This window comes from Carassius carassius, chromosome 35 (genome assembly GCF_963082965.1).
Source record: "Carassius carassius chromosome 35, fCarCar2.1, whole genome shotgun sequence".
Taxonomy (NCBI): domain Eukaryota; kingdom Metazoa; phylum Chordata; class Actinopteri; order Cypriniformes; family Cyprinidae; genus Carassius; species Carassius carassius.
Genome location: NC_081789.1, coordinates 27,069,242 through 27,092,571, shown reverse-complemented (window position 1 = coordinate 27,092,571; position 23,330 = coordinate 27,069,242). Strand labels below are relative to the sequence as shown.

General features: G+C 31.4%; 1 protein-coding gene across 2 annotated transcripts in view; it reads right to left on the bottom strand.

Moving 5' to 3' along the window:
• The window catches only part of scn5lab (sodium channel, voltage gated, type V-like, alpha b), a 143,337-nt gene that overhangs the window by 10,130 nt on the left and 109,877 nt on the right, over window positions 1–23,330 (bottom strand). For both annotated transcript variants that reach the window (XM_059525275.1, XM_059525274.1), the window contains 4 exons: window positions 19,066–19,186; window positions 11,556–11,710; window positions 7,181–7,354; window positions 3,584–3,706 (listed from right to left, as the gene is read on the bottom strand). In XM_059525275.1, coding sequence (XP_059381258.1) covers window positions 3,584–3,706; window positions 7,181–7,354; window positions 11,556–11,710; window positions 19,066–19,186 — 573 coding nt within the window. The remainder of the gene's footprint in view (window positions 1–3,583; window positions 3,707–7,180; window positions 7,355–11,555; window positions 11,711–19,065; window positions 19,187–23,330) is intronic.

The window sequence follows — 23,330 nt, the reverse complement described above, 5'->3', positions numbered from 1 at the left end:
ACAAAAAAATTCTGTATATATATATATATATATATATATACACATATACACACTTAATAAATATACACAGTACACACATATATATATTATTATGTAAACAAAAACTTTTATTTTGGTTAATAGTTTGAAAGCACTAATATTTTGTTATGCATTTTATTCTTATATTCAATTGATTAATTTTAATATCATCCAAGAGTGAAAAAAAAATCTACTCAAAATGCCACTCGCGTATTTATAATACATTTATATAATTTATAAGTTATATAATTTTAATATTATATTTATCAATTCTATTATTATCTATCAGTGAAAAATCTAATAAAAATGTCATTGCTTTCATTTTAATAATAATAAACTGATATTAAATTATATATTTCATCCTTCTATTTAGTTTACTCATTTTAATATTATCCATTAGTGAAAAAACATACTTTATGTTATATTTATATTACATATAAATAATATTATTTAATATTTAAATCATAATAAACTTATGTTCAACTATACATTTCATTCTTATATTTATTATTTTATGAATTTTAATTTTAATATTATCCATCTGTGAAAAAAAATCTAATCATAATGCCACTGAATTATTTTATATTATAATATAATATAACCAAATAATAATTTTATCATTTTCAGTTTTTAATTTTAATATTATCAATCAAATAAAAAAAATACTGCACTTGTCATTGTATAATGTAATAACTTAATTATAATACATTTATATTTAGTTATTAAAATCCACTCAAAATGTCACTGTGTTAATTTTGTACTATTTTATTAGTTATTTGACCAAATAATCCCATAGTTTCGTTGTTTAATACTGCAAAGACTTTCCCGTTTCCCTTGTAAAGCCTCCAGCGATAAATGAGACGTCACCTTTCAGAATCAGACTGCATGAAACGGATCAAACTTGATTAAACAGAAGAGCAGTGAGAATATAAGAGAGATGAAGTAGCTATTAAAACAAGCGCTAATGCTAATGCTAATGCTAATGCTAACACAGAGGGACAGAGTTCAGCTGTGGGTTAGTGGACTGATGGAGAGAAAGAAATCAACACAAACAAAAACATGATTTCAGTCTGCTGCATATATCTCACATTTCACTAAAAAATAATAATACAAAAAAATAATTATAGCGTTTAATGTAAAATTAAGCTTTTTTTTAAAGGACCATTATCCTTTTTCTTGCATTGTCTTATTATTTTAATGAAAATTAAACATGTTTTCCCAAAATCTTCATTTTATAAATTTGTAATTTTCTCATTGTTACGTAAAAATCCACTAATATTAGCATAAATGAACGGTATAACACGTAATATTATAATGTTTAATTAGTCAACCAGTTTATTCTACTGATGTGATTTTATTAAACTATTCAAGCAATCTAACAGCAGATTGAAAGACCAGCCTGAGGTGGTTAGGTGTCTGGTTTGATGGGTTTTTTTGGGATGTTTGTCAGAGCGAGAACATCTTAAACCTGCCAAACTCTAAAGGTTCTTCATAGGCTTCTACTGGTTCCACGAGGAACCTTTAACATCACTGGAACCATTTCAATTGAGCAAAAGGTTCTTTATAATGGAAAAAAAATAAAATAACACACCTGAACTGATTACTCAAAGGCTCATTGGTTGAAAAATGGTTCTCTATTGACTTCTTTTGGTTCCATGAAGAACCTTTAACATCCCTAGAATCATTCCAGGTCCTTTATGGTGTAAAAAGCTTCTTTAGATCATTAAACATGTACTTCACACCAAAAAAACAATGATTATTTTAAGAACTGATCACTAAAGGTTTGTGGAACAAATTTTTTTTTCTTCTATGGCATCACTACAAAAAAGTTCTTAAAAGAACCATCTTTTCTTGGTGTGAAGAATATTTCAATCCTCTAAAGAACCTTTTTCCACTGTAAAGAACCTTCTGTGGAATTGGGAGGCTCTTTATTGAACCACAAATTAAAATAAAAGTTCTCTGTTGGGTTCTATCGCTTCCACGAAGAACCTATCAAATACATTGAATCTTTCTTTCCAGGTTCTTTACAGTGGAAAAAGATAATTGAGACCAAGAAAGTAATGGTTCTTCTAATGGTTCTTTGAGGAACCAAAAAATGCTTCTTCCATGGCATCACTTCAAAAACCCCTTTATTTTCAAACATGTGGAACCTTTCCATTCAACAAAAGTACTTTATAGTGGAAAAAGGCTTAAAATGTTCTTCTTATTCTAAGAACTTTTAACTGAAAGGTTCTTCGGAGAACCAAAAATGCTTCTTCACTCTTAAAAATAAAGCTGCTTCACGATTTCATAGAAGAACCTTTTGTCTAAATGGTTCCACGAAGAACCTTTAACATCTGAAGAACCTTTCTGTTTCACAAAAGATTTTTTGTTGTGAAAGCAGGTTCTTCAGATTATAAAAAGGGTTAAAAAAGAGATGGTTCTTTAAAAACCTTTGACTGAATGGTTCTTTGAAGAACCAAAAATGGTTCTTCTATGGCATCACTACAAACAAACAAACAAAAACAAATAAAACTTTATTTTCAAGCATGTGGAACGTTTCGATTCAACAAAAGTACTTTATAGTGGAAAAAGGCTTAAAATGTTCTTCTTATTCTAAGAACTTTTAACTGAAAGGTTCTTCGGTGAACCAAAAATGCTTCTTCACTCTTAAAAATAAAGGTTCTTCATGATGCCATAGAAGAACCTTTTGTCTAAATGGTTCCACGAAGAACCTTTAACATCTGAAGAACCTTTCTGTTTCACAAAAGATTTTTTGTTGTGAAAGCAGGTTCTTCAGATTATAAAAAGGGTTAAAAAAGAGATGGTTCTTTAAAAACCTTTGACTGAATGGTTCTTTGAAGAACCAAAAATGGTTCTTCTATGGCATCACTACAAACAAACAAACAAAAACAAATAAAACTTTATTTTCAAGCATGTGGAACGTTTCGATTCAACAAAAGTACTTTATAGTGGAAAAAGGCTTAAAATGTTCTTCTTATTCTAAGAACTTTTAACTGAAAGTTCTTTGGGGAACCAAAAATGCTTCTTCACTCTTAAAAATAAAGGTTCTTCATGATGCCATAGAAGAACCTTTTTTTGTCTAAATGGTTCCATAAAGAACATTTGAAGAACATTTCTATTTCACAAAAGATTATTTGTATATTGATTATAAAAAGGTATAAGAAAGAGATGGTTCTTTAAAGAACCTTTGACTAAATGGTTCTCTGTGGAACCACAAAAAATTGTTATTTTATGGCATTGCTGTAAAAAAAACCTTTTAAGCACCTTTATTTTTAAGAGTGTAGAATCTTTCCATTCAACAAAAGAACTTACTAGTGGAAATGTTCTTCTTTTTTTAAGAACTTTTCACTGAAAGTTTATTTGGGGAACCTAAAATTATGAAATGATAAGAGTATAAGACCATAGAACCACTTCAGGCTGGTTTAAGAAGAGACTTTAGAAGATGCGTGATGATTTTTCTCTCCTCAGGCAACTCCCTTAAAAAGTATAGGGACTTCCTGTTTCTGTGCAAAAGAAATGAGCGAAATGGGCTGTGAATGACAGAGAGACGAGTGTATCTTACCCTCATGCCTTCAAACCGGGACAGCGCTCTCAGCGGTCTGAGGGCTCTAAGAGTTCTGAGAGATTTGATGGCAGCAAAGTCCGAGTAGCCCAGCGTGTTTGCTACCAGGCTTACGAGAGACACCTGAGTGACAGAAAGCCGAGGAGAAAGAGAAGATAGAAACGCAGCATTAGGACAGCAGTAACATCACACCTGCTACAGTCCTGCGGAAGGAAACGGTGCATCAGTCTGCAGCGCTAGGAGGAAAAACATCATCACGGAAACTCGGTTCTGGCGACCTGATAAGGAAAAATTTGGTTTTAAGTGCCACTGGTAGTTGTTTCATCGCTCTTCTGTGACCTGTGAAGAACTGAAGGGGGTTTAGAAGGCAGCTGTCTATTGAGTCTACACAGATTTTGTCTTCGGTGGCGGGCCCGAGTCCGAGCGGCTCTTACCCTCATCCCGGCAAAGCGAGACACAGCGCGGAGAGGCCGGAGCGCCCTGAGTGTCCGCAGAACCCGCATGGAGCCAATCTGATCATAACTGACCACACGTGCCACCAGACCAATCACTGATACCTGCATGAAGCGAATTATAGCTCGTTTAGTTTCCATGAGTTTCGCGTTAAGTTCATAGCATTCATACTGTTCAACTGGGATTTTTGTTTTCATGTTCCAATCAGCCTTTTAGGGAAGAGGATTAAGGCCAAGCAATAATAAATCTTGAGATTAAAGTCGTTAAATGTTGAGAAAAAAAATCAATCGATTTTGAGAAAAAAGTCTAAAACGTTGAGGAAACGTCGTTAAATTTCAGAATGTTTTTTTTTTTGAGTGTTCTCTACATTTTTTCATTATTTAACGAGTTTATTGTCAACATTTTATTTAGACTTTTTTTTCTTGAAATACATTTTTTTTTCTTCAGTTCTCAAGTTAAAATGCGAGAAAAAATATCTAGTGTTGTTCTCTAAATTTAAAGACTTTTTTCCTGGTTATTTAACAAGTTTATTTTCAACATTTTATTTTCTCTAAATTTAACAAGGTAATTCTCTTTTTTAATTATAATTATTATTTTTGTTATTATTGCTCGGCCCTAATCCTCGTATTCTTTTGAAATGTAAAAAAGTAAATAAATAAAATAAAAAGAGTTTCATGTGCATTTAATAGCTTTTAAAGTACTTGATTTTATTTATTATAAATATTAAAATCTCATAACAGTACTGCAGTCAAGCTTTAGAAATTAAAAAAAAACTATTTCAATGCTAACATAAATGCATTTCACATTTATTAAACCATTTTTGAAAGTATTTGATATAATATATCATAAATATTATAACAAACACTATACTATATTAAATATAATTTAATATTATACAAACATTACATTTAAAAATAAAATAAAATTCAATGTCAAAGTAAATGCATTTCATGTGCATTAAGCTTTTAAAGTACTTAATCTCATTAATTATACAGATTGAAATCTCAAATTTCTTTTTTTTTTAATTTTCAATGTTCCAGTCTTTAGAAATAGAATCTAATAAATAAATAAAGATATTTAAAAGTCAAAGCAATGCATTTAACGTGAATTAAAAAAAATACTTAATCTAATTTATTATGTTGAAAAATATTAAATGTATATTAAAATGAAAAAGATCTGTCATGTCATTCAGGTGGGACTGTTTTGTACATTGTCAATTTTTAGAAATAAAACTATTTCAAAGCAAATTCATCTTATGTGAATTGAGCAGCTTTAAAAGTACTTTCCTGAGTATTAATATTTCATTAAATCTTTCACTTTTCATTAAACAAATTTATTAATATGACTTCACAACAAATTTATTGTGCAATTTACAGCTATGAGAGTACTTGATCTAAATGACTATGTAAATATAATTCATATTAATCAAATTGAAATTGTGTTCATGATCCAGTCGATGTTTAAAAAACAAAAAATGTTCGATGTCAAAGAAAAACTTAAATAATGTAACTGATAAAACTTTAATATTTAGAATAAATTACATCTTTTTCATTATTCCAATAGAACCAAATCTTCTGAGAATCTTTTAATATTACTTAAAAGATACAATATCAAATATTTGGTGCTTATTATATTATTAGTTAATTAAAGATGAATCCTAGTTTAATTTATATAAATCAAATGACATGGTTTGAATGCTATTTCTTTTGTCCTCATTCATGAAGAAAACTTTCCGAGATTTAAATTAAATACGTTATATTGCACAAATGCATTTGACAGACACTTATATCCAAGCAACTTCCATCCACTGCATTTTTAAAGGCATGCATTATTTTTCACGCATTTCCTAGAAATCGAACCAATGACCTTGGTGTTGTTTGAGCTACACCCTTCTGTACTTAAAAGAGGAATTTTAGGAATATTTTCTACATCATCTCATCAAGCATCAACAAACTTAATGTGACATTAAGTTTAACATCTAATCTGAAGAGACTCAAATACAGTGGAGGTGAAGTGTGTCATTTCTGCAACACTTGCATCAGCAAACAGATTTCAACATCAAAAATAATTACTCAAACTTAACCTTACACATCGCAACTTTACAATTTACCGCAGATCTGAAATTCACAGCTCTCCTTGCCCTCTCTTTTATTCTCAATTCTCTGAATGGAGCCGCGCAAATAGAAATCATTTCATGTACACATGTAGAGTCTGTACAGCAATGCAGTCAAGTTTGTTTTGGCTTGTTTTTTTTGTAGAAATTAATGTCAATAGAAATGCATTTATGCCCATTTAACCCTCTGGTGTTTTATGGGATTTATAGTACTAAATTATATTAATGGAATAGTTATGATCTATTTCCTCAAACTATTGTAAATCTTGAGTGCTTTTGAGCTTTTCAAAAATGTACAGACGTTTAGGTTCATTATTGCAAAAAATACACACAGACAAAATAATTAACATGTTTTACTCTAAAACTGTGGCGGGAAAAAATCTAAACAAGTTATGTTCCAAATTTGAGATTGATATCTCAGTTTTTATGTATGTATGTATTTTGTGTTTATTTATTTCATTTTTTTTTTTTTAGGACCATTCAACCTTTTTGAACTATGTCCATGTGTGTGTGTGTGTGTGTGTGTGTGTGTGTGTGTTTGTTTGTTTTCAGACAGAACCAAAACAAAACAAAAATTCTGTCAAAAATGACAAACCAGCTTTAGATGGTAAAATCATTAAAAGTACAGAACCAATATAATGTATTCCAAATGTCAAAATCAGCCTATGAAATTAATATTATATGAACTCCTACAGCATTATTTTTCAATATAAGTTATCAGAATCAACCCAAATATGTGCACAAGTGTACAAATACTGAAATATCAAGCCAAAACAAACAGCACTGTATCACTGGCCTGAATCTGGAGCTCAAACAACATGATAATAATTATAAATCATCATCTTTTAATGTCACTGATGAAGTGCTGGAAAGCTGATTTGATTATTATACAACACAAAAGCTTCTCTTTGTAAACCCGAGCTCATTCAATCTTCCTGAAATTGTAAATGTTTTATAATAAAGCACTTCTGCCGTTTTTCATTCGCTGCACTTTGCAATCAAACGCCGGGGAAGTAAATTGTTGCACTTACATCCACAATGAGGAAGTCCAGCCAGCACCAGTAGTTGGTGAAGTACTTCCTGAAACCGTAGGCGATCCACTTCAGACCCATTTCCAAGATGAAGATGTAGGTGAAGATCTTGTCTGCGTATTCAAGCACCACTTTGACCACTTTCCTTTGCTCAATGTAAATGTCTTCGAATGCCTTTCAACAGAGAGATATAGAAGAAGCAGTGTGTTAAACCACACTTACAGAAGACTTCTGAAGACCTACAGCACTTCTGTGTCTTATTCACGCTATTAACACATTTGACTGTGAAGCTGAATGAAGACTGGGACAATCTATAGAAATATGACGAAAAAGCAGCATGAATGTTTTATTTAAGTGATGTTTATATTAATGACATTATTATGTGCTATTTTATAAAGAAAGTAAGTCATTTGGGTTTGGAGCATTAATGTTTTAGTATCACTGAGATACTATTATCAGGGTAAACTTAAACTAAGACCTTAAACAAACAAAAAAAAACATTATTGCTAAAAAAAAAAAAAAAAAAAAAAAAAAACGAAAAAAAAAAACTTATTTTATTTCAGCTAGTCACCAAAGCAACATTTGTTATTTGAATTACGTTTTTTTTTTCAATTTCTATGCAAATTGTTTTTTTTTTTGCTGATTTTTTACTTTATTTTTAGCTTTTTTTGTACATCAAGTTAAACTACTTTAAAATGAGAAATGATTTTATTTTATTACAATAAACATATCAAGAAATTAATTTGTTGCTTTATGGTTTTAATTTCTGTAAATTATAATAACCCTTGTTTGGTTCACTGTTATTTTTGTACAATATAACTGAGATACTATTACAGTTTTCATTAATATTTTGAATTTTGTTTTCATTTTTATATCATCTGCTTTTATTTTAATTCCAGTTAAAATTTTAGTAATGTTGTTTTTTGCCATTAAAATATATATATATATATATATATATATATATATATATATATATATATATATGTATATATATATATATATATATATATATATATAAATAATTTCAGTTAACTATAATAACCGTGGTATTTTATTTTATTTTTTATTGTATTTTATTTTATTTATTTTAATATTTTCCATTTTAATTTTAACCCTAGGTTTAGCAAAGAGTTTTTTGTTTGTTTGTTTGTTTTGTGATTTTTACTAGTCATTTTAATATGTCTATAAAGAGTTTTTTGTTCATTTTGATTTCCATTTGAGTTAATTTATGAGAAATGTCGCCTATGCTGCTGAAATAACATAACTTAAATTTCCTTAGTTTTTATTTTAGAACAGCACTATATCACTGGACTGAATCTGGAGCTCAAACAACAACAAACTGTTTTAGTTTGGTTAACTTTTTTGTAAATGGTTTTAGTAGTTAACTATAATGACTCTGGTTTGGACCACCATTAGGATAAGTTATTGATGAATTTTCATTCTTGGATGATCTATTTCCTCGCTATTAAGTCCAGATTGTTTGTCGGACCGGATCTACTCTACCACACATACATGCACTGATGTCCAGCCAAACATCTGCGTCCTCCGAACTCGCCGTTGCTTTTTGCAGACTGTGCTGTTTCACATTTTCTGCTTACTTTCTGTTTTCATGTGAATCATTCAAGTGCACGTCTGAGAGAACAGCTGCCTGCTGAAGCTGTTGGTAAATGCCACTAAAATACCAGCCGGTCTGCGCACACCTGGCACCCGGCCGTAAGACAGAGCTCTGACATTAGCCCCTCTCTGTGAGTCACATACGCAGGGTTCAGATCTTTAAGGAAATGCACAGTCTTATATAATACTATGGAGCGGGAATATATTTTTCGCTCTGGCATTTACAGTTTTCTGTGTCATGCTTACTCTCACAAAAACAGAACAGGTAATGCTTAGAGTCGACACAAAGACATGTTCCTCGTCTTATTGTGCATGATTCAATGGTGCATGTTATTATAAAACAAAACAAATAGTTGTCTTTGTAATATTTTATTTATCTTCACTATTCTAATCAATACCTAATACAAAAAAGGTCAAGCTGAAAAAAAATTCTCAGACTTCAGTAAAAAAAAAACCTCTTTGAAACAGTCTTTTAAGTTGAGTTTAAACATAACTTAAAATGCGAAACATTAGTAGTTCATATTCATTTAGTTTAAACATATGCACACTAATATTCAAGTCTCTTCAGTGTCACTTTAGAAAATATTCTAATATGATGATTTACTGCACAATATTTTTGTGGAAACGGTGATGCATTTTATTTCTCAGGCTTTAAAGATTGACAGAAAGTTCAAGGGAACAGCATTTATTTGAAATATAAATCTTTGGTAACATTATACTGTAAATGTCTTTACAGCCACTTTTGAATAATCGAATGCACACTTGGTGCATAAAAGTATGAATTTATAAAAAAATAATAATAATCATTACCCAAAAAAATCTATTTAATTTACAAATAAATATGGAGGTACTTAAATGCACACTATTATCCAATTCAATAAAATAATTTCGGTAACACTTTAGAATAGGTAACACATATTGGTTGCTTATTAGCATGCATTTTACTAGAATATTAGCAATGTATTAGTGCTAATTAAGAACATATTAATGCCTCTACTTGACCTTATTCTACATCCCTAATCTAACCCAATACCTAAACCTAACAACTACCTTACTATTAATAAGCAGCAAATTAAGAATTATTGAGAGAAATGTCCTAGTTAATAGTTAACAAGTGTTAACTATTCTAAAATGTTACAAAAATTTCAATGATACATAAAAAATTATGAAAGTTACTTTTTATAAATTGTTACTAAATATCAAATTTTTCAGCAATAACAATTTGACAAACCCTAAAAAGCACACAAATCTCTGGTAAGAAGGGAATAATGTTATTAATTTAGTACTAACAGCGGCTGTTTGAAAGGATGAGTAAGACTGTGAGTATTTCACAACACGGCTAACAGCTCGTGGCACGTGTTGATGTAGATTAGTGTCATCTGACATCTGCACATTTGCTGGCGTCTGACAGCTCTCTCACGGAGATGCAGTCTGAGGAGTTGACCAGTCAGCAGGCCATCGGCAGCCACAGGCCAGCTAGCAGGAAGTGAGCTGCCACTTCCTGCCAGACTCACACCGAGGGAGACAGCTTCTGTGCTTGGTTTGAAGTCAAAGCTGTCATAAGGTTAGTGAAGCAAGCTAAGGCACAAGTAAGACGACTTTACTGAGACACTACAGGCAAAACATTGCTTCGTCATGCACTGCTCAAGTTTGCGATTCTGTTTCCAAATTATCTTCTTTCAGACTAGGTGAAAGAAAACATCCAAAATACATATGTAAGTTTTTATTTAAGTATAATTCTGTAAATGTGAGATATTATTATAGTTTTTCTTAATATTTTGAAATTGTTCCTATTTCCTGTTTTCTGATTCTAGTTAGAGTTTTAGTAATGCAGTTGTTTTGGACATTTTTACTATTTTTTTTTTAAGTCTATCAAGTTTTTATTTACATTTTCAGTTACTTTAGTACATCAAGTTAAACTAAATGAAATTGAACTAGTTGAAATAAAATATTTTTTATTGTATTTTATTTAAGTTAATGCTTCTTTCTTTCCTTTTTTGTGGTTTTCGTTTTAGTGTACTATAACAATTCAAGTTTGGACCATCATTTGGATGTGCAAATGATGCATTTTCATTCTTGAACTATTTATTTCTTTACATTTTACTTTTTTATTAAGAGTTCAAACCTTTGAATGTTTATTTTATTGCACTTTATCTATTTGCGTCTATAGATTTCAATTACAATTCATATCTTTAAAAAGTTTTTCCTCCACTTCAGCAGCACTTACATACACCAAAACTTAGAGTTTTATTTCTTTATATATTCTGAAGGTTTTTACTGTGGGGTTTGTTGATATTTCATTCAATTCATTTTATACAACACTTTATTCCAAAAAGCACGGCTAAAATGTGTTTTTTCCTGTCTTTTGACATTATTTTGTTATTTATAGAGTGATAAAAGTAGATATCCAAAATCCCCACAGTAAAAACATTAAACTCTAATAAGTCAATAAAATTAAACAAAAATTTTGAATCTGGCTTTATCCAGTGTTCATATTTATTCTCTGGAATGTTAACAAATTAGTGCATATTAATTAGCTAATACCTCATTCGAGTAAACATAACATTTCAGAACCTGTTTAATACAAAACAAATGTCTTTATATACTGTGATTAGTCAACTGGGAAAGTGTGTGATATCTATAAGTTTGCAATTTTACCTATAGTGTCTTGGTTTAAGTAACAAATCCCACTACTGTGACTGCATTGGAAACAAAGTTTTCAACATTCAGTGCAAACTAAAAATGACCGATTAAATCTCACCAGCGCTCCACTGCTGAGGAGGATCATGAAGATGATGAAGCTCTCAAACCAGCTGTGCTCCACTATCTGATAACAAGTCTTCCTCAGACGCCACCAGGCTCGACCCAAACCCTCGGATGTGCTGATGTCACAGCACTGAAAACGACGTACACAAACTGGAAAACAAAACCATAAAAGTTTAACGATTAATAAATGGGTCAATGAAACTGAAATGATTGAAAGCTCCAAGATGATCAAAAACATATTTTAAAATGTATTATTTATATTTATTTTAGTTTCTTGTAGTTTAAAAAAAAAACTTTCATACCATATTCAATAAAAGTTCTGACTGATATTTTAGTAAAACCTAATTACAATTTAAATAAGTAACACAACTAAATAGAATTCTAAAAAAGTTTAAAATAAATAATATATTTTATATATTAAATAATATATTTAAATAAAATAAAATATTTTTTAAAAATTCAAGTTTTCAAACTACTAATGTTGTATAAATATGATTTTAGTTTTTTTTATAATTTCGTGGGAGTATCTACAAAGGTCCATGCTATGACATAATTTCCTTTTGGGGTTTTTTTGTTTTTGTTTTTGTTTTTCAAATGAAAATAAAATGCTTCTGGTTGACTACACCACACTACATATTAAATATTAAAAAAATTCAGGTGTTAAAAAAAAAAAAACATAATTTTGTACAAATGATTTTGACATTTCAATTACATGAAACCAACGTCAATTCTAAAATTATGAAATTGTGCAACTTTTTTTTTTTGATGAGTTACAGAAAATTGCCATGATTTACAGAAGAAAACATTGGTTTTACAATGTAGCATTTTAAAACAAAACTTCTTTGAAAAAATAATAAAAGAATATAAAAGAATACACGTACCAAACTACATAACTTTCCATAGCAGATTATTCACGTGTTGTACAGAATTAATTCAGACTATAATTGAGACGAGGTCACTCGTTTTGCTGACTTTTCCACAAACCTCTTTGTTCAAAACAAATGAAAAAACTTCAAAAGACTTCAAAGAGCTTCCAAACACTTCAAAAGATCACAAACGCAGCTCCAGCGAGGATGTGGAGATCAATAGCTGAACTGCTCAACAGCGTGTAATACAAACACATCAGTAGAAATAAATGATATCATCAGAGTTGGGCTCATAAATGGAGCTCGGCTGCCGTAAAATGTCCTAGTCTTGCTAATCTGTTGGTTTTTGCGTTCAAGCTTTTATGTGACATAATCCAAGCCGGTATCATTGGCGCTCTGAAAGCCTGCTGCTGTAACAATGAGTCCTTGCCATGAAATCCCATTTGAGCCTTGCATGGTCGTCAAAGAGTCTCCATTACTGGTATCTGAGCTCCTCTAAATTAACTTATTGCCTGTAAACTTAATAACAGGGTTATGGTAACAGGGTTCTCTCAACTCAATTTGTACCGATGCTCCTGCTCTCCATTGGCAGCATCAGACATTTTAGCACCCGGGCATCACCATTCATCAAGCAATTAACAGCCATCAAAGCAAAATCAAAAGAGCTCAGAGTCTGGAGTTATTGGTGACTTCATTGCTTTATTCGCCTCATCATAAATTTGATTTGTAAGAGAACATCCCATGAAACCCAGACTCCAGACAGTTGTGTTTCCCGAGTGTGCATTACTAACATAAAACTGAATAATTGTAAATTCATATTTTAATACTAGACACCTTAATTAAAGATAATGTGTCATATCTTTATGTTGACATACATTGCTAAGCCTTTCGGTTTGGAGCGTCATCTCAGGGTGGAAACAGGAAGTAAACTGCTTTAGTCATGTGACAATTTCCACTAAACATGTGACACTGCACATATTTAGTTTTTCCATATTTACAGAAAATGCAGTCAGTAACATTTTTTGAGCTTTATAAATGAAAACCTTCTTTACGGTCACTATTGTAACCAGTGGGATTAAATGGGATAATGCTTATAGTTAAGGTTACAGATTTAAGTATTGAATACTACACTAAAAATCTGGAGTACCCAATTGATTAGTAAATTACATTTGGAAAGAATTAGGTTAGAACATTATATGAAAAGCAAATTGCAAATTGTGATAATTAATTTGTCCTTTATTTCTATACACTCTGCTCTTACCATTGAATAGCACTGTTCAGTTGAGTATTGTTTTTAATTTCATGTTTTTAAGATAATTATTTGTATTTGTATTATTATTATCAGTAATTTAAAATTTTCAAATTTATTTTGGTTGAGTATTACTTTAAGGATGTTGTTTGTTTTCAATGTTCATCTTTTATGTAAGGTTTGTTTTTACATGAATAATTGTACACTATCTTTATTTCAAAGGATGCTGTTGAAATTCCAAATTGTAACATTTAAGTTATCCAACCTTAAAGAATTTCCCTATTTTCTGGGAAATAAGTTGTTGAGAGAAACAAATAATTGCATTGAAAAAAATAAAAGAAAATAAAAAACACTTAAAATACTGGTAAATGAAATAAAATGTTAATAAATATTACTTTTTTTAATATAGTAATTTAGTTTCCTCTCACTTTATTAAAAATCCATTAAATTTAGCAGTATTCAGAACAGAAGAGGAATGTAAAATATAAGTATAAACCGAACATATATTATAAGGACATTCATTATAAACAACATTATATTTATTATTATTATTTATTTAATGGGGAATGTTGAAAATGCATTATGTGTGTTCCATTATGAATGCATTACAAATAAACTTGGGCTTACACACTTCTCTCATCCAGCACAAATCCAAAATGTTTTTTTGTGTGTTTGAGATTAATTGCATGATATATATCATTATAAACATGCAACACAACTTATATTCTGAAATACATGATACATTTCATCATTAATACATCATGCATTGATTTCTCCTTTAAGTAGTAAGTGCTTTAAGCAATGCACTTGTTAATGCAAAGTTTTTAGGCAGAAAAACATCTGAAAGCCTCTGTCTCCTCTGTGTGTGAATCTGACCTTTTGACTTCTCCAGCAGAGAGCTGTTAACTGATTCAATTCAGTCATGTGAAAGTGTGCTATTATTTGATTTATAGGTGAGAAACCCGATCTCGTCTCAAGCGCCGCTGAAATGCTGAAATGTGCGATCGAGAATTATCAGAGGAAATAAATCATAAATCATTTACTCCTTCAAACAGACCCAGTGCAGAGATCTGAACGTTTGGTACCACACGCAGATGAAGTCGACAGCTTATAAAGTGCAGATCTGAGGCACACTGAGACGGATGTGTAACGTTTTCATCACACACACACACACACACACACACACACACTGTATGACAGATGTTGGTCGTTTCTCAGAACAAACTCTTACTTAACAGAGCAATTACGCAGAACACAAAGACATCCTTTTGAAAATGGAGAACACTTTAGCATATTTTTGAAAAGAGTAATTAATATGGAAATAAGAATATATTTAAATTCGAACTGAATGTCTACTGTAATTATATGTTATTTTCAGTTTCCATGAAAATATATTATAGTTCAAATTCATATTAAATACAACTTTAGAATTGTTTTTACCTGCTAAAGTACATTGTATATGCATTTACATAATTCATACTTTTAACGATGAAATACAGTTAAAGTTTAATAGTTACAATATACTTTAACTCATTCTAACAGCATGCAAAATCTTTCTAAAAAGATGCCAGCAGCATGCTAAAAGATACTTATCAATTATGCTTAAAATATGCATGAAATGTGCTAACAACATGTAGTAAAAATTGCTCAAATCTCCAGGATGCTATCAATAAATTAAAGTTAGATACAGCTTAAAGTTTTTGACCACTTAAGTGCATTTTATAAATGTATTTTTTTTAATAATTAATCATTTTGAAATATGGTGAACGTTTTATAGTTAAAATATACTATAAATCATGCTAGCAACATGCTAATTCTTTCTAACAGCATGCTAAAAGATTAATTATGCTAAAAATATGCAAGCAATGTGTTAGAAACATGCTAAAAACTTGGCAATGTGCTAAACGATGCTAGCAATATATTAAATAAAGCTAGAAACATGTTAGCAACATAACTCAAAATGTGTTAAGCAGTGCCGTCGCTCCCTATATGCAGAGTACACAGTCTGCGTAGGGCACCAACTCCCAGAGGGGGCACCATCCCAGTTGCTCAAAAAAAAAAAAAAACTTTCCGCCATTCTCCCATCCGCGCTCGCGACCGCTCGCACCTCATGTTTCATGTGATATTGGTATACACTTTTCTAACGTCAGTAGCATTTGAGGAGAATGACTTACATTTATAAAAACAACTGTAATTGTTCATCTAGGTGACAGCTATAAAGCACAATTGAATTGAATGTTGGATATTTATTAAAATAAACTGTAAATCATATGTAAATTATGCTACTTTTTCACAAGGGCTCAAACGCAAATTTGAAACTCAATAGCATTTGAGGAGAAAGACTTGCAGTCATAAAACAATTGTAATGTGTTCATTTAGGTGTCAGCTACACCTTATACATTTTTAATATATATTAAAATAAATTATAAATCATTTAGGTAAAAAATAGGCCCATTTATCACTTTCAGGCACATTCCTGTGAACGTTTTTTTTTTTCTTTACGAAAATTACCCATGGTTTTATCAATAACACCACAAATCATTGTTCTTGTTGCCATGGTAACTGCAAATTACCCATGGTTTTATCAATAACACCACAAATCATTGTTCTTGTTGCCATGGTAACTGCAAATTACCCATGGTTTTATCAATAACACCACAAATCATTGTTCTTGTTGCCATGGTAACTGCAAATTACCCATGGTTTTATCAATAACACCACAAATCATTGTTCTTGTTGCCATGGTAACTGCAAATTAACCATGGTTTTGTTACTTCAAATACTAATTTACAAAGTATTAATATACTGTAATATTTTTTCGATGTTGTTGTTGCTATAAAAAAGAGCTAAGCCATCAATAGCCTTTAAAATGACTTAAAATGCATTATATAAAAAAACAATGAGGCAATAATGATTGGTTAATAATAAAACTGTTAAAATACATAATGTAGGCAAATACAAAATAAACAATTTATGTACGTTATTACAAATGCCTGCAAAGGGAGCCAGATGCCATGTAATTGCTGCTGTTACACTTACAGGAGAATCAAATCCTTGTTTAGGCTACTGACCAAACATTTAATTCAAATATTCACTTAATCTTTCATTTTTGGCCACCTTTTTTGCTATAGATGACACAGCCTTTATAATTTCTTCAACAAAAAACATGCATATCACAACCCTTACAAAAAATAAACCATGGTTTTATCATAGTACACCTGCTTAATTTCCTTTTGCATGATTTCTTAATGCTTGAGACTATAAAATAAAATAGAGTCATAATAAAGTTATAGCCATAGGTAAATGTCGAGAGCTACAATTGTAATTTGAAAATAATACAATTTATTCATTTAGTTTTTTATTTGATTAAAGTTATTTTTTCACCCCTATAGTAGGTGTTTTTTTCATCATCATATTTGAGGAAGGGGGGCACAACAATACAATCCTGCTTAGGGCACCCATTTGGCCAGCAGCGGCCCTGGTGTTAAGACATAGAAACCTGTTAACAACTGTCATCAAACTTTATTGATCTAGTTCAAATGTAATATTAAATACAACTTAATGTTTTTGACCAACCTATGTAAATTTTGAATGTATTTTCATCATTCACAATTTTGTATGTATATAGCCTATGGCTGAAGTTTAAATAGTTAAAATGTACTACAAAACATGTTTACATTTTTAAATTCTAATAGAGTGCTAAAAATGCTAGCAATGTGCTAAATCCTGCTGGCAACATGCTAAATTCTAACAGCATTCTGAAACATGCTACCAACATGTTAAATCATGTTAGGAATATGTAACATTTTTGCACCATGCTAAAACATGTTAGTTACGTGCTAAAATAGGCTAACAATGTTCAAAATCATGCTAGAAATATGCTACCAAGGTGTTAAATCATGCTAGCAACATGGTACATTTTTGGGCATGCTAAAATATACTAGTAACATGATAAAATATGTTAACAATGTCCAAAATCATGCTAGAGACATGCTAGCAACATGCAAAGTTTGAACAGAATGCTAAAACATGCTAGTAACATGTTACAACAGGATAATAATGTGCAAAATCATACTAGAAACATGCTACCAACATGTAAAATCATGCTAGCAACATGGTACATTTTTGCAGCGTGCTAAAACATACTAGTAACCTGTTGAAATATGCTGGCAATGTGCAAAATTATGCTAAAATGTGCTAATTCAAGCTATAAACTGGTTAGCAATGTGCTAAAGGATGCTAGCAATGCATTAAATCATGTTTGAAACATGTTAGGAACAAAATATCTTAAAAATGTGTTAAAACATTTTAGCAAGGTGCAAATGCATAAATTTGACGTACTACTGTATTTCGTTGACCTTTTCTAACTTCTCTGAGTTAAACCAAACTTTAAAGCTTAAGCCCCAGGTATAGCTTTCTTCATTTAGTGTAAATTTATATAAAGTACCTAAGAATGCATTTTTGATCCTTACAAACACAGCAGATGTCTCACAGGCTCCTGCATTCAGATCAGGGCTTTTAGCATGTAGGGATGCATCTGATTGGACCGGAGGGTCAACGGATTGAATATGGAGAGTCAGTCATCATTATATTAACACAGGACCATTTCGTCTGTGACAGGTCTGGTCAAATCTTTGCTGACACAGGATATTCCGTTTAATGCCTCATTGCCCTTTTAAATGTCAGTTCACTGGTTAATTTTTTTTTTATATGAAATCACCTGCCCTTCGAAACGAGTGTAAACTGAAGGATCATGACCGACACACATGACTCTGACATCATCCTCAGAAAACGTCTCACATTTTACATGCATTTCCTCCATAAGGATTTTTAAAAAAAATCCATGAACCAACCGAATCTACCAGAGCTGAAATTAATTATTACATTAAAACTTTTCAAAAACATATGGAAAAAGGACATATGGACATGCAAGAAACGTTTTATATTGAGCATTAAATTAAAAATTTTAAATATTATATAATATTATATTTGTTATATTATATTATATATTTGCAATAATGAAAAGTTAATTTGGGAGGATAATACACCAATTTATAATGAAAATAAAATAAACATTTGTTTGTGAAAATAAACAAGCAAAGAGCATGTAAACATAAAAATTAAGATTAATTTTTAATTAAATGTTTTAATTTAGCAATTTATAAAGTATCTATGTTTTAAAAAATTATATATATATATATAGTAATTAAATGTCATTTCTGAGCTATTTGGCAAAGAAATAAAACAATCATTTGTTTAGATGGAAATGATGGAGAAAAAGAATGTGATTTTTGCATGATTAGTGCTGTGTGATTTGTGAATGAATCAAGCTGTTACTGATCGTCAGAGTAAATACCGCAGCTGTGAGTTAAATATGTTGCTTTACGCACAATCAGGAAAGCAGTTTTCCGGATCCATGGCTTCTTCGGCTGTCTCAGAGTATTCATCTTCCTCCTCGCCGGGTTTCCTGAGGTCGATCGTGCTGCCCTCTGATAGGCTGGTGTCGTCTCTCTGAAAACCAAGAGAACCAATCAGATCTCCTGACCAATGAAATCACACATTTCACCTTTCCAGTCACTTACTGGACTCCTGAGATTTTAAAAACAAAAACAAAACAACATTGTGATTCAGAGAGATTTACAAATTAGTCAGTTTGACCGAGGATTAGCTTGACCCATTCATTTCTAAAATAAAATAGCTCACAAGTGAGTTTTAGTAAAATATTTTAGAGATAAGCATGGCTAGACTAAGGCAAAGTATTCGGTATATATATATTACATAAATTACAAAAAATACATATATTTAAATAAATTATTATTAGCATGTGTATATAAATAAATGTATATTATTAGTAAGCTAGTTTAATTATAAATAAATACATAAATATATAATGTGTATTAGTATGAAATAAAATAAATAAATATGAGTATATGTGTGTGTGTGTGTGTGTGTGTGTGTGTGTGCGTGTGTGTGTGTAAAAATAAATGTTATGTACACCAGTAAATGTTAACTAGTTTTATTATTTTTTATAAATAAGACTTATAAAATAATTATTAAGTATAAATAATTAAAATATTATGACAATTATAATAAATAAATAATACACAATTGTATTAGTGTGTCTATAAATACATGAACATATGTACATAATGTATATTAGTATGTCTATAATAATAATAATAATAATAATATAACATAAAAAATAAAAAAAGAAAGAAATTTAAATTAGTAATATCAATATTTAAATAATATAACATAATTATTAATTATAAAAATATTACAAGTTTTAGATGTTATACAAACAATAATCAAATGTGTTAATATATCTATACAAAAAATAAATCCATGCGCCTATAAATAATTAGTATTAGTATCAAATAATGAAATATGAAATAATGAAATATGAAATCTAGTTCTTCAATGACGGTCAATGCAAGACAATGTGAAAACCTTATTGTGTGTCATGTGGTCAGAGGTTTATATTGTGAATGCAGAATTTGTCAGTGTTGAAAGCATTGCTTGTGTGTGTGTGTGTGTGTGTGTGTGTGTGTGTGTGTGTGTGTGTGTGTGTGTGTGTGTGTGTCTAATTCCAGTCGGTTCAGCGCGGCCGTGATTTATTCTGGTATTCAGAGGTTAGCGTGTCTCCAGGTGCGACTTTCGTTTCCTTGTCAAACTGTGACACACTCAGTCCATCATCACGTCTCTTTAAATGAGAGGAAGCTCGTGCTAAGTGGAGCGCTGAGTGTGTGTGTGTGTGTGTGTGATGTGGGTGTCCAATGAAATTTAACACCAGACCGGCCCACGGCTTCCACAGGACGATAAAAAGACCACACAATGAATGCATGCCTCACTACTGCTCTATTGTTCCACACAAGAGAAACATCTGAGAGAATATGAGACACAGGAACAAGTGTATTGTAGTTGTAGTTCATGTCTATCAAACTGCAAGGATCACATGCTAGTTACTTCTAAACACTGACAAAGAATATGCATTAAAAATGTCTTTCCCTTCAAGGAAAATCAATCAAAAATATTGATTGAGCATGTGCAGGTAACATTTTAAAATAAAAATGAAATAAAAAGAAATAATATAAAAAATAGCAAATAAATAAATATTTTCAGCACATTTTCTTGCATTATCATAAATACTTTACATGTTTTAATTTATGCTGAATTAAATGAAAAAGGGGCGTCCAATATTTTACTATAAAAAAAATCCCAAATTTTTGTTGGTAATTTTTTTTTTTTTTTTTTTTAGAAGAAAAAAAATGCAAAAAGACTAATTAAGATCACGTTTTGGTTGTAAAATGTGCTTGATTGTCATGCAAATTGTAATTGTCATAAAAATTAATTGCTATAAAAATAGGCTTCATATTATTTGTGCAGAATAGAAAGCAATGTTTTATCTTGAAATAATTTACACATTTTATTTTCGGCTGAACTAAAAAAAAGTTTAAAATATTTAACACTTTATTTTTAGTGTTTAGTGTTACATTTTTATGTGCTAGTTGTCATGAAAATAATTTTACAATGCAACAAAAAATGAATGCTTCTTTTTCTTTGGGCCAAATGAAATATAATGCAATGATTTATCTTGATTTTAAGGTGAAATATGACCTGTTTTTTTCTTTAGAATCTATTTAGGCTTACAATCTTCTGGGAATTGCAGCTCTGGGCATTTCCAGTCTTTTTTCCCTAAAAAAAAAAAAGTCAAGTAAAGAAGAAGACAAAAGCATATATGTGATAATGGGCTGTATCAGTTTAACCTAATTTAGCATCATTCTCACTTAACATGGGATTTTAACATCCAACCTGCAATCTTTAAACACATAGACTTATCAGCTTTTTTTTTTTTCGCTGCTGTTGTATGATCTGATGAGATTGAATTGAAATATGATCCGTTTTTTTCTGAGCACTCAGCAAACAGGTAATGAGCTCAGCATTACATCATCAATATCGCTGCATTTTGTCTGTGTCAGAAAGCATGACGGCCCATTAGTGTGCAGCTTTGTTCGTCTTGCACGCAAACTCAAGTTTGCATGTGGTTCTCGCCGGCGTGCAAGGAATCCCAGCGCTGCAAACTGGTCACAAAAGCCCTATAAATAACCTCCCGCAGGCCTGCGAGAGCCTGGATGTGGCATTCGGTGCTGGAATCTAATGAAATCAGAGCCGTTTGAGTGCCATCAGTGGAGCGGCTGTCTAATCGCGCTGATTCAACTGAGACTGAGGCGAACAAGCGTCAATAAAAACCGAATCCCAACACTTCAAATCCACCTGCCGAGAGCCGTCGTCCGTCAGTCACACAGAACCACATCAATAAAACAATCAAATCACATGATGCCATTAGAGCCAGGACACATCCATACTGCATTATTACTGGACAAACTTGAGATCAGACTGTCGTCTGTCTGTCTGAGCAGTACTGATGAACACAAGATGAAAACATCCTCATGCTGTTTCTTTTAGGGTTGTATGGTTTGGGGAAAAAAATCTAAAAGCACTTTTTCTGTGAATGCAACTTAAAATGCAATTAAAAAAACTATTTTGTTTATAGGGCTGCACAATTTGGCAAAACTTTTGATATTATACTGTATATCAATATGGCTATTAAATACTAATACTTTTTTTGATTAATCGTGCAGCCATAGTTTCTCTGATGCAATATGCAGGTGATATAATCGCATAAATGTCTAAACCATCAAAAAGTCCAAATCGAGAATCACACCTGGCACAAGTAGAGCAATGTGCAAGCGAGCAGAAGAACAAATGCATCTAAATCTGGCAAATTATGGGTCATCAGAGTTTGAACTATAAGCGTTTCTCAGAATGAGCTTGGGTCTTATTTGGAGAATCACCAGATACACAGAGATGCCCCAAGACACACACTCTGAGACATACAGAGACACACATAAACACACAAAGAAACTTAGAGACACACAGAGATATACAGAGATGCACAGAGACATGCAGATACACTCAAAGTCAGACAGAGATGTATAGAGACACATACAAACACACAGAGACACTCTGAAACAGATATGTACAGAGACAAACAAGAGACACTTACAAAACAAAACAATGAGACAGTCGGAGACATGCAGAGGCAGATAGAGACACTCAGACACACAAACACACTGAGACACGGAAACATGCAGACACAAAGAGACATAAGGAGACACACCAAGACACTGAGACTTGCAGGGACACATTGAGACAAACAGACACAAAGAGACACACAGAGATATTCACATAGAGACAGAGACACTCAGACACTCAGACACACTGAGACACACAGAAAAATGCAGAGGCACACATATACAGACAGAGACACTGAGACACACAGAGACAAAAGTGACACACCAAGAGACACACTGAGACAGAGAAATGCAAAGACACACTGAGAAAAACAGACACTCCTTAACAAAGAGACACACAGAGACTGAGAAAGAGAGAGATACTGAGAGACTAACTGAGACATGTAGAGACACATAGAGACAGAGACATTCAGACACACAAACACACTGAGACACATGGAAACATGCAGAGACACACAGACACAGACAAAGACACTGAGACACACAAAGACAAAAAGATACACACCAATACACTGAGACAAAGACATGCAGGGACACATTGAGACAAACAGACACTAAGA